General features: G+C 44.5%; 1 protein-coding gene across 1 annotated transcript in view; it reads left to right on the top strand.

Annotated features, from left to right (window-relative positions):
• The first annotated feature begins 1,408 nt into the window (after positions 1 to 1,408).
• ZC3HC1 (zinc finger C3HC-type containing 1) overlaps positions 1,409 to 25,227 on the top strand; it is a 59,786-nt gene continuing 35,967 nt past the window's right edge. The window contains exons 1-4 of the mRNA XM_063926737.1: positions 1,409 to 1,614; positions 5,452 to 5,566; positions 18,935 to 19,085; positions 19,714 to 19,797. Of these exons, the coding sequence (XP_063782807.1) occupies positions 1,409 to 1,614; positions 5,452 to 5,566; positions 18,935 to 19,085; positions 19,714 to 19,797 (556 nt within the window). The remainder of the gene's footprint in view (positions 1,615 to 5,451; positions 5,567 to 18,934; positions 19,086 to 19,713; positions 19,798 to 25,227) is intronic.

The raw sequence follows: 25,227 nt of genomic DNA, 5'->3' as shown, positions 1-25,227 counted from the left end.
CTCAATTATGATGTACAATTAAATTTATTATAATTCTGAGTATGGTGCGCCTGCATTTCTGTTCCTATATTGCAGTACTGAGCCCCAGCAAGGTTGCACATTCCATTGTAAGAAGTTAGGGTGTGCAGTCCAGGTCCCCTCCCTCCAATATATTCTATATTGTGTGTATACTGTACACACCTGAAGGCTTGGGATGCCTTCATTCTGGATTAGCACCCCATCCACTGCCTCTCTGGCTTTTAAACAGGGAACTACTGTAGCACATGCTGACTGCACAAAAGCTACAGGTAAGATCCTTATAATTATGTAAGTCAGTTGAGAGGTGACATTTTAGGGTGTGTGGCTCCATGGATTGCTCTGGCTGAGCCACTTTGGGCTATCACCGTCTTAATTTTTTTTTCAACAATTTAATTTTTTTTAAATTTATGTAGCATTTCTCACACATCTTTTACACTTATAACACTGATCAGCTAAACTCACTTTCTAACACTCTGACACTTTACTGCTGTCCTCTTTCCAATACTCAGGAGCTATTTTCACTAGCCTAACACATCGATTTTTCACCTCTATCTTTTATTTGTGTGATGCCCTGTGGTTGTATAGCTGGGTTGGTTTGGGGGTGCAATGTGCCCCAGAGGCAAACCCCTATAATGTTATGGTGCCCACACATGGTGCGATTCTTGCATGCTATTTGATCTTTTTCGTTCGAATAGCATCGCGTCTAGTTCAAATCGCACTGTGTGTATTGTCCCTTGCGATGCAATGCACGCTCCCGTCTAGTCAATATCTCAAGGCAAAATAGTATGTGCAGGCAGGTATTTCTGTACATTGCATACAGTATAGTGTATTCAAAATCGGATGTAGTTCAAATAACATACCCCCACCTAGTACAAATCACATAGCATACATTGTATAGGCTCAGATCGCACCTAGCACAAATAACACCGTGTGGGTGGGCCCCATTAAAGACCAGTCGGATGAGGTCACCTTGACGGTTGGTGGGCAGGCTCATATATTGGCCAATGTATGTCAAGAAACTTGATTATGATGTACAATTACATGTATTATAATTCTAATGGGTATGGTATATTATTATAATGCTAATGGGTATGGCATTGTTGTTCCTATATTGCATAAATTAAACACCTCTGGATGACTAAATATTCCCTATTGCAGCGATAAATATTTATTTTCGTGGACTGACTACAATAAAAATAAATATATATGCACCAAAGATAAGGTAATGTCGGCTCTCCCAGTCAGAGAACTAGGTTGCTGCGTACACAGCATAATTCCAGCATCTATCTATGCACTGTGCTATTCCTTCCATGTGTTGCTCTGCTCGCCACGCGATCACTATCAGCAGCTGCAGCCGTCTCTCCAGTCTCAGTGCCCGGGTCGGGTCGGGATGCACTCGGGAGCGCGCTCGGCCACATTGTGTGACCAGATGACATCCGGTGCATGCTGGGGAGACACTTCCGGGGTTATCAAGATGGCAGCGTCCTGTACTGAATCAACGACAACTCCTCTTAGATCTCCCGTAGGGACTCCTGGAAAAGTCAGGGACCTAATAAACGAGGGCATAGTGAGTGAGGAGCGGAGCAGTGACTGGCGGTGAGGAGGGACGGGGGAAGAGTATAAAATGGCAGCATCTCTCTCATGGACCCAGCTAATCACAGTCTTAGAGCATACCTCCCAACATGACTCTCTCCAGGAGATACACAATGCGCTGCTCCTAGACATCCCTCTGAATGTATGATTGCTGGCACCTGTTTTGAACCGGTTAATGGACAAGAAAGGTGTTTCAGCACAGGTGGTTGCAATCATAAGTTAAGAGGGAAGTGTAGGAGCAGAGCATGCTGTCCCTCCTGGAGATGGTCATGTTGGAAGGGGGTGTGGTTCATCAAATCGACAGTGTCTAGGTCGACAATGTTTAGGTCGACCACTATAGGTCGACAGTCACTAGGTCGACATGGATGGAAGGTCGACAGGGTTTCTAGGTCGACATGTGCTAGGTCGACAGGTCTAAAGGTCGACATGAGGATTTATTTATTTTTTGGTGTCGTTTTCTTTGTAGAGTGACCGGGATCCCAAATTAGTGCACCGCGTCCCCTCGCATGACTCGCTTCGCTCGCCATGCTTCGGGCATGGTGCCTTCGCTCCGCTACCGCTTCGCTCGGCACACTTTACCGTTCCAATCGTAGTCCACGTGGATCGTTAAGTATGAAAAAATTCAAAAAAAGAAATTTTTTTGAAAAACTCATGTCGACCTAGCACATGTCGACCTAGAAACCCTGTCGACCTTCCATCCATGTCGACCTAAAGTGGTCGACCTAAACATTGTCGACCTAGACACTGTCGATCTTCAGACCGGATCCCGTTGGAAGGTATGTTAGGTGGAGGTGTATCAAACCTTAAAGAGAGATACAGTGGAAAAGTTGCCCATAGCAACAGAGTTCTGTCATAGACTGTGTTAGATAAATTAATAGATGTATGCAACTTGCTATGGGTAACGTCTCTACTTTGTCTCTAAGGTTTGATACATCTCCACCCATAATCAGTTTCTACCAGGTTTAAGATGCTGTACAGCTAAACTAATTTTATATACTATTGTGTAAGTTACTCTTGCTGAATTAATTGTTTTTCTTTTCGTTTTACATTCATTTTACATAGATAACTGTAATAAAACATACAGTGGGAAGTTAATTTGATAGCAGCCAGAAGGTCTGCAAAGATCATGATGTCTTTTTGTTGTAGTTATACATTCTTGCTGTATACTATTGATACACAATACCATATTTTGTATGCTGCTTTATGCTTCCATCCCTCTATATCACTCAGTAACCTAACATAAGCTGCTACAACATCTTATCTTTTATAGCACAGGTTCTCAAACTCGGTCCTCGGGACCCCACACAGTGCATGTTTTGCAGGTCTCCTCACAGAATCACAAGTGAAATCATTTGCTCCACCTGTGGACCTTTTAAAATGTGTCAGTGAATAATGAATACACCTGTGCACTTGCTGGGGTACCTGCAAAACATGCACTGTGTGGGGTCCTGAGGACCGAGTTTGAGAACCACTGTTTTATAGAATGCTGTTCTAGGTCAGTACCTGTTTGGACAATTCACAAATCCTGGCCTGGTTATAGTTCATACATCAGTAGTTTGATGTATTTTGTGTCTGGATGCTTGGAGAAAGTTATCATGAATTTAGAAGGTAAAGTGTAATAGGCCTTACACGCTGGGCGATATTTAAGTATGATATGAACGATATATCGTTTATTGTGGAAGCACCGACGATGACCGATGCGCATGCCCGCAGTCATTCTTCGTTAAACATAGCAAGCCAATTTGGACGATATCGTTCAACGTTCATATCGATCATCGTTCAATTTGCCCATTGTGTAGGGCCTATCAGAACTCTGATGAAGACTTGCTTGTAATAACAGGAGAAAAAGAAAAGGATAGAGCACAGGTTCTCAAACTCGGTCCTCAGGACCCCACACGGTGCATGTTTTGCAGGTCTCCTCACAGAATCGCAAGTGAAATAATTAGTTCCACCTGTGGACCTTTTACAATGTGTCAGTGAGTAATTAATACACCTGTGCACCTGCTGGGTTACCTGCAAAACATGCACTGTGTGTGCCCCCGAGGACCGAGTTTGAGAACCTCTGGGATAGAGCATAGGTTCTTAAACTCTGGACCCCATACAGTTCATGTTTTCATGGTCACCTCCCAGAATCAGAAGTGAAGTAGCTCCACATGTGGATGTTTTCAGTGAGTATTGAATACACCTGTGCACCTTCTAGGTGACCTTGAAAACATGAACTGTTTGGGGTCCTTAGGACTGCATTTGAAAACCACTGGGATAGAGACATAGGTTTTCTGTCTAGTGCAGAGGTTCTCAAACGCGGCCCTAAAGGCACCAAAACAGTCCAGGTGTATCCATGTTTGGCCACAGGTGACTTAATTAGCACCTAAGTCAGAGGTTTCCAAATGCGGTCCTCAAGGCACCCCAACAGTCCAGGATTTAGGTATAGCCATGGCTCGGTACAGATGGTTAAACAAATTGACTGAGGCGCTAATTAAGTCACCTGTGGCCAAGCATGGATACATTTAAAACCTGGACCGTTGGGGTGCCTTGAGGACCGCGTTTGGGAACCTATGACCTTAGTCAATTTGATTTAACCATCTATGCTGTGCCATGTATATACCTAAAACCTGGACCGCATTTGAGAACAACTGGTATATACCTAATCACACTTTACTAACACAATTTTGTTTAATAAGCTAAAGCAAAGGCATAGCGGTTTTAATACAGTGCATGACCAAATTAACTTTACACTAATAAAATAGTTTCCAGGAATATACTTAGCAGATCATTGTCTGATACTGACAGGCACCTTATTCTCCAAGGCAATCAAGGGCAGGTCTCTCTGTTGCGCAAGATCACCTCATAGTAGGGATGAACATCATTTTCCGATGGTTTGCAACCATCAGTGTTTTTCTTCTGATGTTAGTGTTTTCACCATTCAATGGTGGCTTTCCGGTGGTAACCCCCATCGAATGGTGTGGATGTGATGGCCATCCAATGTAAAAATACAGCTGAATTCAGCTGTTTAACATCGGGAACTGCCATGGGTTGCTTTTGCGCATGTGCAAACAGGATTTTATTTTTACACATGCGCAAGTCATATGAATACTTTTTCCATCAAATTCTTTTGATGCGATAGTTAGTCACCATCGCATCAAAAGTTTAGATGGCTGAAGCCCAGCCATAATTTGATGCTGGGCTTCCAAAGTCCGTCCCTACCTTATAGTAGGTGGTTACATAGCTCTTATAAAATCAGCATTAGACAATTTGCATTTAAAGCATTCCAAAATGGAAACCACTTTGAGGATTGTGGCCTGTTTTAGGAGACTTTGGTATAAATGTAGTAGTTTGCCAAGTTAAACATATTGGGACCCGCAGTGAGTTACCTACTAGTCTACATAGCAACTCACCTGATATAATGTAAGTTTCTGACCGACTCCGCAACCTTCCCACAATGTGTGAAGCCACACTCGCTGGAATTCCAAATTGTTTTCAGCATGTTTGCTGGAAACATGCTAATAATTAAAAGAAAAGGGGGGAAAAAAGCATAGGATCTCCCCATCTAAACGTAACCAGCACTTGCACTTCTGCTTAGTCTGGTACTGGAAAAATTGGGAGACAAAGAGTGTGGGGTCCCCACGGTTTTTTCGTTACCAGTTCAAAGATTGACCTGCCAAGGTACTATGAACCATAGATGATACCTGAAGTGTATGGATCCTCCATGATTCCACGAGCCCTAGGCCAGTTGGCACCAGGGCTTCAGGTGTGAGTTTGCATTGAATTCTTCTTGCCCTTGCGTTTGTTTCTTCAGGTGCACTTCAGTGGTACTTGGTAACTATTATTTTGTCTCATCAGAAAGGAGAATAGTATTTTGTCAGAACAGAATGATGATTTGGACGCTTCACACAATCCAGACTCCTGTGAGGCTAGAAATAAAGAAGCATTCTTCACCAGGGTGGAGTCCTTCTCCATATCCTTTCCTGTGATAGTGTTTTTAAGGGAAGTAAAGCCATTATTCACATTAATATATGTCACTGACTGTATTACTGAGATGATTAATATACATGGAATGGCAGATGTCTTAATACTTCACTAATATGTCCTTTCTAGAAGGTTGACTTGTTAGGATGTAGGTGCTTTTCTAATTAAGGGCTCGATTCAGACCTGATCACTGCTTTGCGTTTTTGCAGCAGTCTGCGATCAGATAGTCACCACCCGTAGAGAGTGAAAACCCGCCCCATGCAACTGTGCGAATACATGTGCATGGCATGCGAAAATTCCACCAGACAGCGGACAGCTACAAATCCGTTCGCAGCTTACTCACTATTGAATGATTTTTCTTGTCTGTGCGTAGCCTAGGACTTAATCCTACAGGAGCTGACCTCACACTCCCTCCCTGAAAACGCTTGGGAACGCCTGTGTTTTTCTTGACACTCCCAGAAAACGGCCAGTTACAACCCACAAATACCCGCTTCTTGTCAGTCACCTTGCAAACGCCCGTGCAATCAAAATTTTTGCGCCATCCTGATGCTGTTTTGCGACGCGCCTGTACATTGCAGTGCATGCGCAGTCATTCGATAATCGGCCGCTGTGCGATTTTGGCCAATAACGATCAGGTCTGAACAAATACTGACTGATAACTAAGCAAACTTTCTTTGCATAAGGGCACAGTGTGTATTCGTTTATTCATACACCATAGACTTATCTGGTATTCATCATTTTGACCAGATATCAGATTCCATCAGCCCATTGTCAAAAGATGTGGGAGGAGCTTCTGGTGTCTGTAATGGAGTTCAATATAAGCTGAACAATGTGTGCTGTAGATTAATTTGGGGTTTTAGTGGTTCTTTAAACCTGCATGCTGACAGGGGCACTGGTATTATGAGCTATCTATAATTGAGTTCTGGTTAGTGATGCATGTTGCCAAGCTTCCTGATGTTAAAAGCCTAATAATGAATTTCTAGTAATGCTTGTTTTAATATAGTGGTTCCCATTTTTTCATTACTTGGGCACCACTACAGCTATTTTAAGTCATTTAAAATTAAAATATAGTTCATAAATCAGAATTTCTCTAGCATCCATAAGGTATATTGGGGACAGAATTAGTACGATGGGTATAGACGGGTCCAAAGGAGCCAGTGCACTTTGAATTTCTTCAACTGGGTGTGCTGGCTCCTCCCCTCTATGCCTCCTCCTACAGGTCCGTTTAGAAAAAAGTGCCCTCAGGAGAGGATGCACATACTGCAAGCTCCAGAGTTTTTTTTCAATTTCTTTTAAACTTTTATTTCTTTCGATATGCTGTTTGGGCAACAGAATGCCTGCGCCGTGGGAGTTGAGGGAAGCGGTCACCGGCCTCTTGAGGTGCAGATCCGCTTCCCCGCTGCAGGACGGTTGTTCAGCGGGGCATGGCGCCTTGGCTGTCGCAGCATGCTGCACACCATTAACACTGCCTGAAGGTGATCATCTGTGGTGAGTACACACCGGGTACCCCGCTAGGGAGAGATTCTTGGCAAAAAAGAAAGAAGTTTGAGGAAGGCCGCACAGGAAAAAACTGTACAGTATATCGTTACCCCAGAATAAACTGACACTCTCGGGATATTCTTTCCCTTGATTGGTCAATAGTGTACCTACACCAAATTGGTATTATTGGTAACAAGGATTTTGACGGTCAGTGGTGCTCCCAAGGGTATAGAAACATGTATCGAAAGAAGGGGGGGCTTACAGAGAAGACAAAGATGACCCTGGGAGGGAGCACTCTTATCTGAGGTAACACAAGGATTTATTTTATCATGGAACAATCATAAAATAACAATTTTTATTGGTATGCCTTAAAATTACTATTTTATGTGTATATATATATATATATATATATATATATATATATATATATATATATATATATATATACACATTCGAATTCTACAAAAACCTGTGTGAATTCATTAATAAATGTGTGATCATAGACGAAAATATGTTTGGAGAGTGTGTGTATTCTTTAATAAATGGCCTCAGCCAAAACCATGAGATGTATTAAGGTCCGTCTGTATAATTTTTCCCTTAACGCAATGTGTTGGGGATTGAAGTGTTTTTTTAAAAAAGAGAGAGATTCTTCCCAGAATTTACTGCCTGCAGAGGCAAATGGGAAGGTATTTAAAAACCTTTTGGACACCTGATATTTTTTATCTGGATTTTTCCAGGCTAATTTAAATAAATCATCCAATTCTTTAGACTCAGGGAAGGTGACAGTCAGTTTGTCTTGTGGGAGGACAAATGACTGCTGATTAGTAGCATCCTCCAGGGGGTGCTTTAACACATCCCGTATAACAAATATAAGGGGTTCAATACCCTGTGTACGGGTGGAGTCCCCGCTTATGGGGTCCACATCATCCTGTATATCATCATCAGTATCTGATAGAAGTGCAGGTAGAGCACGTTTTTGTGCACTTGTAGTTGACAGGGGGCCATGTTTAGCAGCTAGATTTGCCACTGCTTGTTGCAGTTCCTGAGTTTTATTGGCATTTGCAGTGAGTTGAGATGACATATCAGACATCATAGTTTTGATAGCCCCCAGCCAGGAAGGCTCTGGACTCTCCCCCACATTGTACCAGCATTTTGTGATAACTGACTACATTGCTCACATGATATTGAGTCAGATGAGCTAGGGGAAAATCTAGCATTACACACACTGCATAACTTCTGTTTTACCATTGTGAAAAGAAAAACAGGTACAATACATATACAACACAGCCTGAAACACAATACAAGCCTGCCCTACTGCATGTGAGAGGAGAGACAGGAGAGAGCACACCAGTGCATCCAGCGCTGCACAGCCCCAGTGAGGCTGTCAGCGTTTTATACAAACATCTAAACAGTGAGTCTGTCTAATGAAAAATCCCTCAGAGGGATGATATTTGTGCACAAAATAGCGGCTCTTCCCCTCTACACACTGTACCAGTGATCCAGCGTGTGACAATTAAGGAGGAGCTGTTTGAGGCTGCTGCTGCTTATGCAGAAGAAAGCACCAAAATGCAGCTGAGCCAGCTCTGATGTAGCTCCGCCCCCACTATGGCACCGGAGCTACTGTGTAAATTTTATACTGGCCAGGTCTCCTAAATGTTAGTAACCTCACATAAATGCTTGGTACCATGTAATAAGCCAGTCTCATGCAGGGGTCAAAGCGGCTCTGCCGCTAAGAAAGGATCTTCTTCAGCAAGGGCCGCTTGTCTACCCGGACTTACGGGGGCTTCGTTTGACGACATGGAAGTTGAGCGAAATATTCTAGCTCTGAAAGGGTTTTCCAAAAAGTTCATTGCCACTATGGTGCAAGCCAGAAAATCTGTCACGTCAAAACATTATCATCATATCTGGAGGAGATATGTCTTCTGATGCGAGGAACGCACGTATCCGCCTGCGGAGTTTCACTTGGGACGTTTCCTGCACGCTGGTGTGTATAAAGGCTTACGTCTGGGTTCCGTTAAGGTCCAGATTTCAGCTCTTTCAATTTTCTTTCAGAAGAAATTGGCTATGTTGCCAGAAGTTCAGACCTTCTTACAATGGGTGCTCCACATACAAACTCCCTTTGTGCCGCCTACGGCACCCTGGGCTTTGGATGTAGTGTTGCAATTTCTACAGTCCTCCTGGTTTGAGCCTCTGATGACAGTAGAAGACAAGGACCTCACGTGGAAGACAGTGATGTTGTTGGCCCTAGCTTCTGCTAGACGCGTTTCAGAATTGGGGGACTTATCATGTAAAAGTCCTTACTCTGTCTTTTACGAGGACAGAGCGGAGCTCCGGACTAGACAGCAGTTCCTACCGAAGGTTGTCTCCGCATTCCATCTGAATCAACCTATTGTGGTTCTGTCTTGTTCTGACGCTTTTGCTCCCCCGGAGTCTTGGGTTGTGGTGCGCGCTTTGAAGATCTATGTCAAACACACAGCTCGGGTCAGGAAGACTGATTCCTTGTTCGTGCTCTATGATGCGCATAAAGAGTGGTCTTGCTTCAAAGCAATCCATTGCTCGCTGGATTAGGCTTACTATCCAACAGGCCTATGTGTCTGCAGCCTTACCTGTTCCTAAGTCTCTAAAGGCCCACTCTACAAGATCAGTGGGCTCTTCCTGGGCGGCTGCCCGTGGAGTCTCGACCTTACCGCTATGCTGAGCTGCTACCTGGTCTGGGAAGAACACTTTTGTGAAATTCAAAAAATTTGATACCGTGGCCAAGGAGGATACCCAGTTTGGGCAGGCGGTGCTGCAGCAGTCTCTGCACGTTCCCACCCGTTCTGGAAGCTTTGGTACATCCCCATCGTACTAATTCTGTCCCCAATATCCCATATGGATGCTAGAGAAAATAGGATTTTAAATACCTACCGGTAAATCCTTTTCTCGTAGTCCATAAGGGATATTGGGCGCCCGCCTCTGTGCAGTTACTTTCTGCAGGTTCTCTGTTCTGTGTTACCTGTTCAGTTGTTACTGTTGCTAGACGTTGCTGGCCTGGTTATGTTTTGGTGTGCTGGTGTATAATTCTCACCACCATTATTGTTGTAATGTTCCTTCTCTCAAGTATGTCATTCTCCTTCGGCACTGTTTTACCTATAACTGACCTGTAGGAGGAGGTATAGATGGGAGGAGCCAGCACACCTAGTTGAAGAAATTTTAAAGTGCACTGGCTCATTTGGACCCGTCTATACCCATCGTACTAATTCTGTCCTCAATTTCCCTTATGGACTACGAGAAAAGGATTTAAACATAGAAACATAGAATTTGACGGCAGATAAGAACCACTTGGCCCATCTAGTCTGCCCATTTTTTTTATCCTTTAGGTAATCGCAACCCTTTTTGAACCTTAATTCTTTGTAAGGATATTCATATGCCTATCCCAAGCATGTTTAATTTGCTCTACAGTCTTGGCCTCTACCACCTCTGATGGGATGCTATTCCACTTATCCACTATCCTTTCTGTGAAATAATTTTTCCTTAAATTTCCCCTGAACCTGCCTCCCTCCAGTTTCAGTGTATGTCCTCGAGTTCTAATACTTTTCTTCCTTTGAAAAATGTTTCCCTCCTGAACTTTGTTAAAACCTTTGGTATATTTGAAAGTTTCTATCATGTCTCCCCTTTCCCTTCTCTCCTCCATACTATACATGTTAAGATCTTTTAGCCTTTCCGGGTAAGTTTTGTGATGTAGGCCATGCACCATTTTAGTTGCCCATCTTTGTACACTCTCTAATGTATTTATATCCTTCTGGAGATATGGTCTCCAGAACTGGACACAGTATTCCAGATGAGGCTGCACCAATGACCTATACAGTGGCATTATTACTTCTCTTTTCCTGCTACTGATTCCTCTCCCTGTGCAACCAAGCATCTGACTTGCCTTTCTCATTGCTTTGTTGCATTGCTTTCCTGCCTTTAAGTCACTTGAAATAGTGACTCCTAAATACCATTCCTCCTCAGTAGTTTCCATTATAGTACCCTTGATACTATATTTAGCCTTTGGGTTTTTGAGACCCAAGTGCATGATTTTGCATTTTTTAGCATTAAACTGTAGTTGCCATGTTCTTGACCATTTTTCAAGCCTAGCTAGGTCATCAATCATTTGTTTTACCCCTCCTGGTGTGTCTACCCTGTTGCATATCTTTGTATCATCTGCAAAAAGGCATACTTTCCCTTCAATACCATTTGCAATGTCACCAACAAAGATATTAAAGAGAACTGGTCCGAGTACAGATCCCTGGGGTACTCCACTGGTAACATTTCCCTCCATAGATTGCACTCCATTTACTACAACTGTCTGTTTCCTATCCTGCAACCAGGTTCTTATCCATTTAACTATTCTATAATCCACCCCCACACTTTCAAGTTTATTTAGATGTCTGCGATGTGGGACAGTGTCAAATGCCTTACTAAAGTCTAGATATGCTACATCTACAGCTCCCCCTTGATCTATTATTTTCATCACAGAGTCAAAAAAGTCAATAAGATTTGTTTGGCATGATCTCCCACCAGTAAATCCATGCTGTTTTGGATCCTGTAAGTTGTTTGATTTAAGATATTCCGCAACTCTTTCTTTTAGTAGTTTTTCCATTACTTTCCCTACTACTGATGTAAGGCTTACTGGTCTGTAGTTACTTGCTTCTTCCTTGCTTCCACTTTTGTACAATGGAACTACATTTGCTCTTTTCCAGTCCTCTGGAATGGCACCTGTATTTAGTGACTGGTTAAATAATTATGTTAATGGTGCCACCAGCACATCTTTTAGCTCTTTTAGTATCCTTGGCTGTATCCCATCTGGCCCCATTGATTTTATCCACTTTTAGTTTTGAAAGTTCAGTTAGGACCTTCTCCTCTGTAAATGTACTTTCATCTACCTTATTTTTATGAATGTCCTTGCAACATAACTGTGGCCCCTTCCCTTCTTCTGTAGTAAAAACTGAGCAAAAATAATTATTTAGGTTATCTGCTATTGCCTTGTCTCCCTCCACCAAATTCTCACTCTCTGTCTTAAGTCTTATTATTCCTCCATTTGATTTTCTCCTTTCATTTATATACTTAAAAAAAGTTTTGCCCCTTTTATCTACCGACTGGGCCATTGTCTCCTCAGCTTCTGACTTTGCACGTCTGATCACTTTCTTAGCATCCTTCTGTCTGTCAAGATACACCTCTTTGTCATTATTATTTTGAGTATGTTTGTATTTCCTAAAAGCCATCTTTTTTGCTTTCACACTAGTTGATACTTCTTTTGTGAACCACGTTGGCTTCCTTTTCCTGGTGCTTTTCCTAACTCTTTTGATACAAAGGTCTGTTGCCCTTACTATTGCACTTTTCAGTTTCCCCCATCTCTCCTGCACTCCTTCCAAGTTCCTCCAGTCCGCCAATGAATCACTTAAACATCTTCCCATTTTTGCAAAGTCAGCATTTCTAAAATTCAACACCTTTGTTTTTGTGTGACAGGAGTTGGATCCTGTCTTTATACTAAACCATACTGCTTGATGATCACTGGATCCCAGGTAGGTATTTAAAATCCAATTTTCTCTAACGTCCTAGAGGATGCTGGGACTCTGTAAGGACCATGGGGAATAGACGGGCTCCGCAGGAGACATGGGCACTTTAAGAAAGACTTTAGACTCTGGGTGTGCACTGGCTCCTCCCTCTATGCCCCTCCTCCAGACCTCAGTTTTAGACTGTGCCCAGAGGAAGATGGGTGCACTGCAGGGAGCTCTCCTGAGTTTCCTGCTAAGAAAGCATTTTGTTAGGTTTTTTTCTTATTTTCAGGGAGCTCTGCTGGCAACAGACTCCCTGCATCGAGGGACTGAGGAGAGAGGAGCAGACCTACTTAAATGGTAGGCTCTGCTTCTCGGCTACTGGACACCATTAGCTCCAGAGGGAGTGGAACACAGGTTCGTCCTGGGCGTTCATCTCAGAGCCGCGCCGCCGTTCTCACAGAGCCGGAAGAAACGAAGAAAGAAGACTACTGAGGCGGCAGAAGCCTTCAGGTGCTTCACTGAGGTAACGCACAGCACTGCAGCTGTGCGTCATTGCTCCCATACACCTCACACACTCCGGTCACTGTAAGGGTGCAGGGTGCAGGGCGCAGGGGGGGCGCCCTGGGCAGCAATAGAATACCTCTCCTGTGGCAAATGACTATATACATGTACAGGTGGGCACTGTACATGTATATAAAAGAGCCCCCGCCATATTTTATTAAGTTTGAGCGGGACAGAAGCCCGCCGCCGAGGGGGCGGGGCTTCTCCCTCAGCACTCACCAGCGCCATTTTCTCTCCACAGCACCGCTGAGAGGAAGCTCTCCAGACTCTCCCCTGCTTGACACATGGTGACAGAGGGTTTTAAAGTAGAGGGGGGGGGGGGCACATATTTGGCGATTATACATTACAGCAGCGCTACTGGGTAAACATACTGTGTTTTTTCCTGGGTCATATAGCGCTGTGGTGTGTGCTGGCATACTCTGTCTCTGTCTCTCCAAAGGGCCTAGGGGGGAACCTGTCTTCAGATAAGAGATTCCTGACACAGATACCGACACGGACTGAGATTCTAGTGTCGACTATGAGGATGCAAAATTACAGCCAAAGGTGGCAAAAGGTATTCGTTACATGATTATTGCCATTAAAGAGGTTTTGCATATCACTGAAGAACCCCCTGTCCCTGACACGAGGGTACACATGTATAAAGGGAAAAAGCCTGAGGTCGCTTTTCCGTCCTCATTTGAGCTAAGCGAATTGTGCGAAAAGGCTTGGGAATCTCCAGATAGGAGACTACAAGTTCCCAAAAGGATTCTTATGGCGTATCCCTTTCCACAAAAGGACAGGATACGATGGGAATCTTCGCCTAAAGTAGACAAGGCGCTGACACGCTTGTCCAAGAAGGTGGCACTGCCTTCCCAGGATACAGCTACCCTCAAGGATCCTGCTGATCGTAAGCAGGAGGTTACCATGAAGTACATTTACACACATTCCGGTACTATTGTTAGGCCAGCTATGGCATCGGCCTGGGTTTGTTGTGTTGTCGCAGCATGGACAGATTCCTTATCTATGGAGATTGACACCCTAGAGAAGGATACCATTCTAATGACCCTAGAGCATATCAAAGATGCAGCTTTATATATGCGGGATGCTCAGAGACCTTTGTTTACTAAGCTCCAGAATAAATGCTATGTCTATTTCTGCTAGGCGACTCTTGTGGACCCAACAGTAGACGGGGGATGCCGACTCAAAGCGGCATATGGAGTCGTTGCCTTACAAGGGGGAGGAGTTGTTTGGAGAAGGCCTCTCGGACCTTGTCTCTACTGCTACGGCCGGTAAATCGAATTTCTTACCTTATGTTCCCCTGCAACATACTAAGAAGGCACCTCATTATCAAATGCAGTCCTTTCGTTCAAATAAAAGCAAGAAGGTACGGGGATCGTCATTTCTTGTCAGAGCTCAGAGGTAGAGGCAAGGGAAAAAAGCTGCACACAGCTAGTTCCCAGGAGCAGAAGTCCTCCCCTACGTCTGCAAAATCCACCGCATGACGCTGGGGCTTCCCTGGGGGAGTCCGCTCAAGTGGGGACACGTCTTCGACTTTTCAGCCAAGTGTGGGTTCACTCACAGGTGGATCCCTGGGCAATAGAGATTGTTTCTCAGGGATACAGGCTGGAATTCGAAGAGATGCCAGCTTCTCCGTCAGAAAGGGAGTTAGTGTTAACTGCAATTCAAAAATTGTACCTGCAACAGGTGATAGTCAAGGTTCCTCTTCTCCAGCAAGGAAAGGGGTATTACTCAACCCTGTTTGTGGTTCCGAAACCGGACGGTTCGGTCAGACCCATTTTGAATCTGAAATCCCTGAACCTGTACTTGAAAAAGTTCAAGATGGAATCGCTCAGAGCGGTCATCGTCAGCCTGGAGGGGGAAATTGGATGGTTTCCCTGGACATGAAGGATGCTTACTTTCATGTTCCGATTTTTCTTCCTCACCAGGCGTTCCTGAGATTTGCGGTACAGGACTGTCATTACCAATTTCAGACGTTGCCGTTTGGGCTTTCCACGGCCCCGAGAATTTTCACCAAGGTAATGGCGGAAATGATGGTGCTCCTGCGCAAGCAGGGTGTCACAATTATCCCATACTTGGGCGATCTCCTCATAAAGGCGAGATCTCGAGAGAAGTTACTGGACAGCGTGCCACTGTCAGTGAGGACGTTGCAACAGCACGGCTGGATTCTCAATATTCCGAAGTCCCAGCTGGTTCCTACAACGCGTCTGACCTTTTTGGGCCTAATTTTGGACACAGAACAGAAACTAAGGGCCATATACAACGCCCTACGTCAAGCGGAGATCTTACTTCGCAATCGACCAGTTCTGATCCAGTCAGACAACTTCACCGCAGCAGCTCATGTAAACCGCCAAGGCGGCACAAGGAGCAGAGTGGCAATGGCGGAAGCCACCAGAATTCTTCGCTGGGCGGAGAATCATGTAAGCGCTCTGTCAGCAGTGTTCATTCCGGGAGTGGACAACTGGGAAGCAGACTTCCTCAGCAGACACGATCTGCATCCGGGAGAGTGGGGACTTCATCAGGAAGTCTTCGCGCACATTGCAAGTCGGTGGGGACTACCCCAAATAGACATGATGGCATCCCGTCTCAACAAAAAGCTACAAAGGTATTGCGCCAGGTCAAGAAACCCTCAGGCGGTAGCTGCGGACGCCCTAGTGACACCGTGGGTGTTCCAGTCGGTATATGTGTTTCCTCCTCTTCCTCTCATACCCTAGGTGTTGAGGATAATAAGAAAAAGAGGAGTGAGAACAATTCTCATTGTTCCAGATTGGCCACGAAGGACCTGGTATCCGGATCTGCAAGAAATGCTCACAGAAGATCCGTGGCCTCTTCCTCTAAGGCAGGACCCGTTACAACAAGGTCCCTGTCTGTTCCAAGACTGCGTTTGACGGCATGACGGTTGAACGCCGGATCCTAGCGGAAAAAGGTATTCCAGATGAGGTCATTCCTACGCTAATAAAGGCTAGGAAGGACGTGACGTCTAAACATTATCACCGAATATGGCGAAAATATGTTTCTTGGTGTGAGGCCAGGAATGCTCCTACGGAAGAATTCCATTTAGGCCGTTTTCTTCACTTCCTACAAACTGGAGTGAATTTGGGCCTAAAATTAGGCTCTATTAAAGTTCAGATTTTGGCCTTATCCATTTTCTTTCAAAAGTAATTGGCCTCTTTACCTGAAGTACAGACTTTTGGGAAGGGAGTACTGCATATTCAGCCTCCTTTTGTACCTCCGGTGGCGCCTTGGGACCTTAACGTGGTGTTAAGTTTCCTTAAGTCACATTGGTTTGAACCACTTAAAACAGTGGAGTTGAAATATCTCACTTGGAAGGTGGTCATGTTGTTAGCCTTGGCTTCGGCTTGGCGAGTTTCGGAATTGGCGGCTTTATCACATTAAAGCCCCTATCTGGTTTTCCATATGGATAGAGCGGAGTTGCGGACCCGTCCTCAATTCCTACCTAAGGTGGTCTCATCCTTTCATATGAACCAACCTGTTGTTGTGCCTGTGGCTACACGTGACTTGGAGGATTCCGAGTCCCTTGATGTGGTCAGGGCTTTGAAAATTTACGTGGCCAGAACGGCTAGGATCAGAAAAACAGAAGCACTGTTTGTCCTGTATGCAGCCAACAAGGTTGGCGGCCCTGCTTCAAAGCAGACTATTGCTCGCTGGATCTGTAACACGATTCAGCAAGCACATTCTTCGGCAGGATTGCCATTGCCAAAATCGGTTAAGACCCATTCCACTAGGAAGGTGGGCTCTTCTTGGGCGGCTGCCCGAGGGGTCTCGGCATTACAGTTGTGCCGAGCAGCTACTTGGTCGGGATCAAACACCTTTGCAAGGTTCTATAAGTTTGATACCCTAGCTGAGGAGGACCTCCTGTTTGCTCAATCGGTGCTGCAGAGTCATCCGCACTCTCCCGCCCGTTTGGGAGCTTTGGTATAATCCCCATGGTCCTTTCGGAGTCCCAGCATCCTCTAGGACGTTAGAGAAAATAAGATTTTACACTTACCGGTAAATCTATTTCTCGTAGTCCGTAGAGGATGCTGGGCGCCCGTCCCAAGTGCGGACTTATTCTGCAAGACTTGTATATAGTTATTGCTTACATAAGGGTTATATTATAGTTCATCGGTTTGGCCCGAGACTATGTTGTTTGTTCATACTGTTAACTGGGTAATTTATCACAAGTTATACGGTGTGATTGGTGTGGCTGGTATGAATCTTGCCCTTGGATTAACAAAAATCCTTTCCTCGTACTGTCCATCTCCTCTGGGCACAGTTTCTCTAACTGAGGTCTGGAGGAGGGGCATAGAGGGAGGAGCCAGTGCACACCCAGATTCTAAGTCTTTCTTAAAGTGCCCATGTCTCCTGCGGAGCCCGTCTATTCCCCATGGTCCTTACGGAGTCCCAGCATCCTCTACGGACTACGAGAAATAGATTTACCGGTAAGTGTAAAATCTTATTTTTTCTGTGAAACCTTTTCTGTAAATGGGATGGTGCACTGTTCACTTCAGTTAACATTAACTGCATATCTGCTAGTCTGCTACATATAAACTGGATTATCAATCTATAGTAGTCAACACACCATGGGGGGAATTCAGTTAAATTGCTGCCTTCGCGGCTTAGACTCACACAGTTTTGTTCGCAGACCTATGAGGCTGCAAACCAAAATCCGCAAAACCAGCGGTACCGTAAGTGCGGCATATAGCTGCACTTTCTTGCAGGGACAAGAACATTACCCCCCCAATATTGTGAATGGCGCTGTGGTCATAATTTGTGCATTTGTCAGCTGTTTTTAATGCAGATTTAAAATAAAACCTCAATAATGTGCAAGAATGGTTACAGCGTGTCTGAATTTGGATAGTTTGTGACTAAAAATGCAATGCCAAAGCATTGAATGTGAATGCCACAATGACCCTCAGGATGTATTGTGATTTGCCTATCAGATCTGTACAGTTTTGGGTGTTTGCAGACAGATCAAGTTGTTTAATGATCAAACTGATCATTTTGGATCTTCATTATGCCGGAGCACTGACAGAATACACGTTACCTTATGTTTCATCTCATTCATGTTTTGGTATATCCAGTCATTCACTTATAGTATGTGACTTTTTCAACATCAGACTGGCTTAACTACTTCTCTTGCATTATTTATTTTATTGTCCTAGCGCAGTGGTTCCCAACCTCGGTCCTCAAGTACCCCCAACAGTTCATATTTTCCAGATCACCTAGCAGCTGAACATGTGTATTCATTACTCACACATTTTATAAGACCCACAGGTGGAGCAAATTATTTCACTTGCAATCCTGTGAGGAGACCTGGAAAATATGAACTGTTGGGGGTACTTGAGGATCACGCTTGGGAACCACTGTCCTAGTGGCTTTCTCTACCTTTTAGCAATGTGTTTGCATAAAAATTCATTTTGAAACCAAAGGATAGCAGATGAACAATAATAAATAAGTGTACCTGAAGTCTACCTGAAAATATTTATACGTGACTTAAAAGCAAAGGAGGATACCAGAAAAAAAAGAAAAACTATATATTTAGTCAAAGCTGTATGTAGAAGTGCTTAAATTGTCATCTAAAAGAAAACCCCTTTAATTTAGCCGTTTTACTAGCATATAAATGTATTATTTTGTTTACTCTCCATGTCATGAAATTAATCAATTATTATTTCCGAAACAATATATATCATAAAACAGTATTATCAGCAAATATTTCTGTGAAAAGGTAAAACATTTTTGGAGGTTTATTTTTACTAATGTGAAACGCAGTGCTTTATTTGCCTTAATCTGAACACTCCTTAAAGTGGGCTGGGAAGCCTTCAGAATTGTCTCCTCTTGCCTGTGCCAAGTACGGATGGACAAACATAGAGTGTGACATGCTTAAGTGCTCCAGCTGCAGTGCCTACATCTGTGCTAGCTTGCAGCCAGCCTTGGACTTCACCAAGTGTAAGTATTGCTGCTTGTTTCTTATTTGTGTCTATGATACAGTATCTGAGCTATGAGCCAGCAGTGGATATCAGCAGTCGGTTATGTAGCTATAATGCAACAAATAATCATTAATAATTTGTACTCAGATGTGTCCATTGATATGGTTCCAAGTCATACTTACCTACCTGACCCTCTCCATGAGGGAGTAAATGCTCTGTTCCTGGACTTTCCTGGTAATGTATGATTGCCATCACCTGTGGGGAAACACCTTTCTTATCAATTAACTAGCTCACCACAGGTGATGGCAATCATACATTACCAGGAAAGTCCAGGAACAGAGCATTTTTCCCTCATGGAGAGGGTCAGGTAGGCAAGTATATTCCAAGTATACTGTGTGTAATTCATGGGGGGGTATTCAATTGTTTGAAAAGTCAGATGGGTGTCTGATTTTTTTCTCCTATCTAATAGACAGGCAAAACCGGCACCTAACCGACTTTTCGAACAATTGAATTCCACCTATGTAGTTATGTTAAGACAGACTGAAAAAAAATCTGTTGGCATTGTAATCAAGTTTTTAGGCTATAGTCTGCAGTCTATGCATTATTGGTAAAGGAGTGATTGACACAGGATTTATTGTTTCATTCAGATAAGCAACGCTGCATGGAGTTACAGGAAGCTCTGAGGAATTCTCATGAGAAGTTCTGCTTTTGGCCAGACAGCCCCTGTCCAGGTAAAATGTCTGGTGCATATGGCTAGAAGGAAATATTCACTGTTGTACGGTAGTTTTCTTTCAAATAGAATTGCAGCAGGCTTCAAATTGCATATTGATTTAATTAATCTGTAGAGTACTGCTGCTTTAAGGAAGCACACTTTATCATATCAAATGTGTTTCCCAAATGTCATTATGAAGTCTCTTCCAGTACATTTTTCTGCCTCCAAATGGCACTTTGACAGAGGTTTATTATGCATTTCCGCTGATTGGAAATTATAAAGTGAAAACTTGCTTTGTTAATCAAAATATCATCTCCATTTCTCCGCTTCTAGTTAATAATTTGTAGCATTTATGGTCTTAGTGCATGATTCTGCTGTCAGTCACTTGCAGAAGTAGCACACAGCTCAAAAATACTTGTACTTTGACAGGTTTATTATTTAGATAGAGTAATTTTTTATTCAAGAAGGAATGAATATACAGATATCACAGTTTACACGTGAGAACAAATGTTACAAACTCGTGCATTACGACAGGTTTATTATTTAAGTTATTTATATAGCGCACCCATATTCCCGAAAGAAATAATGGTCACACATGGTTTTACTCATATTGTACATGGTACCAGCTGGGTGGCAATATTTATGCCATATATGTATACAGATCAGAAAGACTTTGCCTGCTCTATCCCTAGCACTGCAAATCTCTGTATATCTAGCAAATAAAAGCATTACATTTTGTTCATATTTTTTGGACAAAACATTTAAGCTTGCAGCCTGTCATCAAGGGATCCCAATTTTGGCAAGTTCCTACACTAGCATATATGTTTAACACACCTTTATTCTGCAATTACATGCACTCACCTCTCAGGCACATGCCATAACATCCAGACAAGGGCTGGCTTGTAAGCCACACCCTACTAGGTTTTATGTAGCTTTTACTGAAAGCAGTCAAGACAACACAAGGCAAAAATTTGAAACCGAAAATTAAATATGCCAGTGCTTGGTTTTATCCATATTGTACGTGGTACCAGCTGCATTGTAATGGTAAATAATTTAATTTGGGAAATCAGGAAATCCACAATAGTGATAAAAAGCTCCATACTGGAACTTGCTGGATTGGTTCCTTTTTGAGTAGAGAATGCAAAATAGTGTGCCTCCTCCTAGGGATAAATTTGATAATCATCTGATCTGCCTTCAAATTGAAACTGATGTATACTGACATCTGATTGCAGTCTGAAAAAACATAATTAAATATGGATCGGTTTTGACTGTGATTTAAAATCTGCCGCCAATACTTATATGATTTCAATCTCCTAGTTCGCAACATATCCGACTGCAAACCCGTCGTCAATCACCTGCAGAGTGTAAGCCTTGTGCAGATCACTATTACCTGTTCAGGCTTCAGTTGTTTAAGATATTTATAAATAGTAAAAAAAAAAAAAAAGAGAAATATATATATATATATATATATATATATATATATAACGTCCTAAGTGGATGCTGGGGACTCCGTAAGGACCATGGGGAATAGCGGCTCCGCAGGAGACTGGGCACATCTAAAGAAAGCTTTAAGACTATCTGGTGTGCACTGGCTCCTCCCCCTATGACCCTCCTCCAAGCCTCAGTTAGATCTCTGTGCCCGAACGAGAAGGGTGCACACTAGGGGCTCTCCTGAGCTTCTTAGTGAAAGTTTTAGATTCCGGAAAATCGGCGGCAGAAGACGTCCTGTCTTCAACAAGGAAGCGCACAGCACTGCAGCTGTGCGCCATTGCTCTCAGCACACTTCACACTTCGGTCACTGAGGGTGCAGGGCGCTGGGGGGGGGGCGCCCTGAGACGCAATAAAAACACCTTGGATGGCAAAAAAATGCATCACATATAGCTCCTGGGCTATATGGTTGCATTTAACCCCTGCCAGAATCCATAAAAAAGCAGGAGAAAAGTCCGCGAAAAAGGGGCGGAGCCTATCTCCTCAGCACACTGGCGCCATTTTCCCTCACAGCTCCGTTGGAGGGAAGCTCCCTGTCTCTCCCCTGCAGTCACTACACTACCGAAAGGGTTAAAAAAAGAGAGGGGGGCACTAATTAGGCGCAGTATTAACTATACAGCAGCTATAAGGGGAAAAACACTTATATAAGGTTATCCCTGTATATATATATATAGCGCTCTGGTGTGTGCTGGCAAACTCTCCCTCTGTCTCCCCAAAGGGCTAGTGGGGTCCTGTCCTCTATCAGAGCATTCCCTGTGTGTGTGCTGTATGTCGGTACTTTTGTGTCGACATGTATGAGGAGAAAAATGATGTGGAGACGGAGCAGATTGCCTGTAATAGTGATGTCACCCCCTAGGGGGTCGACACCTGAGTGGATGAACTGTTGGAAGGAATTACGTGACAGTGTCAGCTCTGTATAAAAGACAGTGGTTGACATGAGACAGCCGGCTACTCAGCTTGTGCCTGTCCAGACGTCTCATAGGCCGTCAGGGGCTCTAAAGCGCCCGTTACCTCAGATGGCAGATATAGACGCCGACACGGATACTGACTCCAGTGTCGACGGTGAAGAGACGAATGTGACTTCCAGTAAGGCCACACGTTACATGATTGAGGCAATGAAAAATGTTTTACACATTTCTGATAATACGAGTACCACCAAAAAAGGGGTATTATGTTCGGTGAGGAAAAACTACCTGTAGTTTTCCTGAATCTGAGAAATTAAATGAGGTGTGTGATGATGCGTGGGTTTCCCCCGATAACAACGGATAATTTCTAAAATGTTATTGGCATTATATCCTTTCCCGCCAGAGGTTAGGGTGCGTTGGGAAACACCCCCTAGGGGGGATAAAGCGCTCACACGCTTGTAAGGGCTCTACCTTCGCCTGAGATGGCCGCCCTTAAGGATCCTGCTGATAGAAAGCAGGAGGGTATCCTAAATGGTATTTACACACATACTGGTGTTATACTGCGACCAGCAATCGCCTCAGCCTGGATGTGCAGTGCTGGGTTGGCGTGGTCGGATTCCCTGACTGAAAATATTGATACCCTAGATAGGGACAGTATATTTTTGCCTATAGAGCATTTAAAAGATGCATTTTTATATATGCGTGATGCACAGCGGAATATTTGCCGACTGGCATCAAGTCTAAGCGCGTTGTCCATTTCTACCAGTAGAGGGTTATGGACACGTCAGTGGTCAGGTGATGCGTATTCCAAACTGCATTTGGAAGTATTGCTTTATTAAGGGAGGAGTTATTTGGGGTCGGTCTTTCAGACCTGGTGGCCACGGCAACAGCTGGGAATTCCACGTTTGTACCCCAGGTCGCCTCTCAACATGAGAAGACGCCGTATTATCAGGCGCAGTCTTTTCGTGGACAAGCGGGCAAAAGGTTCCTCATTTCTGCCCCGTGACAGAGGGAGAGGAAAAAGGCTGCAGAAATCAGCCAGTTCCAGGAACAGAAACCCTCTCCCGCCTCTGCCAAGCCCTCAGTATACGCTGGGGCTTTACAAGCAGAATCAGGCACGGTGGGGGGCCCGTCTCAATGAATTTCAGCGCGCAGTGGGCTCACTCGCAAGTAGACCCCTGGATCCTTCAGGTGATATCTCAGGGGTACAAATTAGAATTCGAGACGTCTCCCCCTCGCCGTTTCCTAAAGTCGGCTTTACCGATGTCTCCTTCTGACAGGGAGACAGTTTTGGAAGCCATTCACAAGCTGTATTCCCAGCAGGTGATAATCAAGATACCCCTCCTGCAACAGGGAACGGGGTATTATTCCACACTGTTGTGGTACCGAAGCCGGACGGCTCGGTGAGACCGATTCTAAATCTAAAATCTTTGAACACTTGCGTACAGAGGTTCAAATTCAAGATTGAGTCACTCAGAGCAGTGATTGCGAACCTGGAAGAAGGGGACTACATGATGTCTCGGGACATCAAGGATGCTTACCTTCATGTCAAAATTTACCCTTCTCACCAAGGGTACCTCAGGTTTATGGCGCTGCCGTATGGATGGTACACGGCACCCCGGGTCTTTACCAAGGTAATGGCCGAAATGATGATATTCCTTCGAAGGAAGTGAATTTTAGTTATCCCTTCCTTGGACAATTCCCTGATAAGGGTAAGATCCAGGGAACAGTTGGAGGTCGGTGTAGCACTATCTCAGGTAGTGTTGCGGCAGCACGATTGGATTTTCAATATTCCAAAATCGCACCTGGTTCCGACGACGTGTCTTCTGTTCCTAGGGATGATCCTGGACACAGTCCAGAAAAAGGTGTTTCTCCCGGAGGAGAATGCCAGGGAGTTATCCGAGCTAGTCAGGAACCTCCTAAAACCGAGCCAAGTCTCAGTGCATCAATGCACAAGGGTTCTGGGTAAAATGGTGGCTTCCTACGAAGCAATCCCATTCGGCAGATTCCACGCAAGAACTTTCCAGTGGGACCTGCTGGACAAATGGTCCGGATCGCATCTTCAGATGCATCAGCGGATAACCCTGTCACCAAGGACAAGGGTGTCCCTCCTGTGGTGGTTGCAGAGTGCTCATCTTCTAGAGGGCCGCAGATTAGGCATTCAGGACTGGGTCCTGGTGACCACGGATGCCAGCCTGCGAGGCTGGGGAGCAGTCACACAGGGAAGGAATATCCAGGGCTTATGGTCAAGCCTGGAGACATCACTTCACATAAATATCCTGAAGCTAAGGGACATTTACAATGCTCTAAGCTTAGCAAGACCTCTGCTTCAAGGTCAGCCAGTGTTGATCCAGTCGGACAACATCACGGCAGTCACCCACGTAAACAGACAGGGTGGCACAAGAAGCAGGAGGGCAATGGCAGAAGCTGCAAGGATTCTTCGCTGGGCGGAAAATCATGTGATAGCACTGTCAGCAGTATTCATTCCGGGAGTGGACAACTGGGAAGCAGACTTCCTCAGCGCGACCTCCACCCGGGAGAGTGGGGACTTCACCCAGAAGTCTTCCACATGATTAAAAAAGGTATTGCGCCAGGTCCAGGGACCCTCAGGCAATAAGCTGTAGACGCTCTGGTAACACCGTGGGTGTACCAGTCAGGGTATGTGTTCCCTCCTCTGCCTCTCATACCCAAGGTACTGAGATTGATAAGATGAAGAGGAGTAAGCACTATATTCGTGGTTCCGGATTGGCCAAGAAGGACTTGGTAACCGGAACTTCAAGAGATGCTCACGGAGGATCCGTGGCCTCTACCTCTAAGAAGGGACCTGCTCCAGCAAGGACCCTGTCTGTTCCAAGACTTACCGCGGCTGCGTTTGACGGCATGGCGGTTGAACGCCGGATCCTGAAGGAAAAAAGGCATTCCGGATGAAGTCATCCCTATCCTGATCAAAGCCAGGAAAGATGTAACCGCAAAAACATTATCACCGCAATTGGCGAAAATATGTTGCGTGGTGCGAAGCCAGTAAGGCCCGACGGAGGAAATTCAACTGGGTCGAT

The sequence above is a fragment of the Pseudophryne corroboree genome, chromosome 6, assembly GCF_028390025.1.
Source record: "Pseudophryne corroboree isolate aPseCor3 chromosome 6, aPseCor3.hap2, whole genome shotgun sequence".
Classification (NCBI taxonomy): Eukaryota; Metazoa; Chordata; class Amphibia; order Anura; family Myobatrachidae; genus Pseudophryne; species Pseudophryne corroboree.
This window is presented reverse-complemented; position numbering and strand designations above follow the sequence as displayed.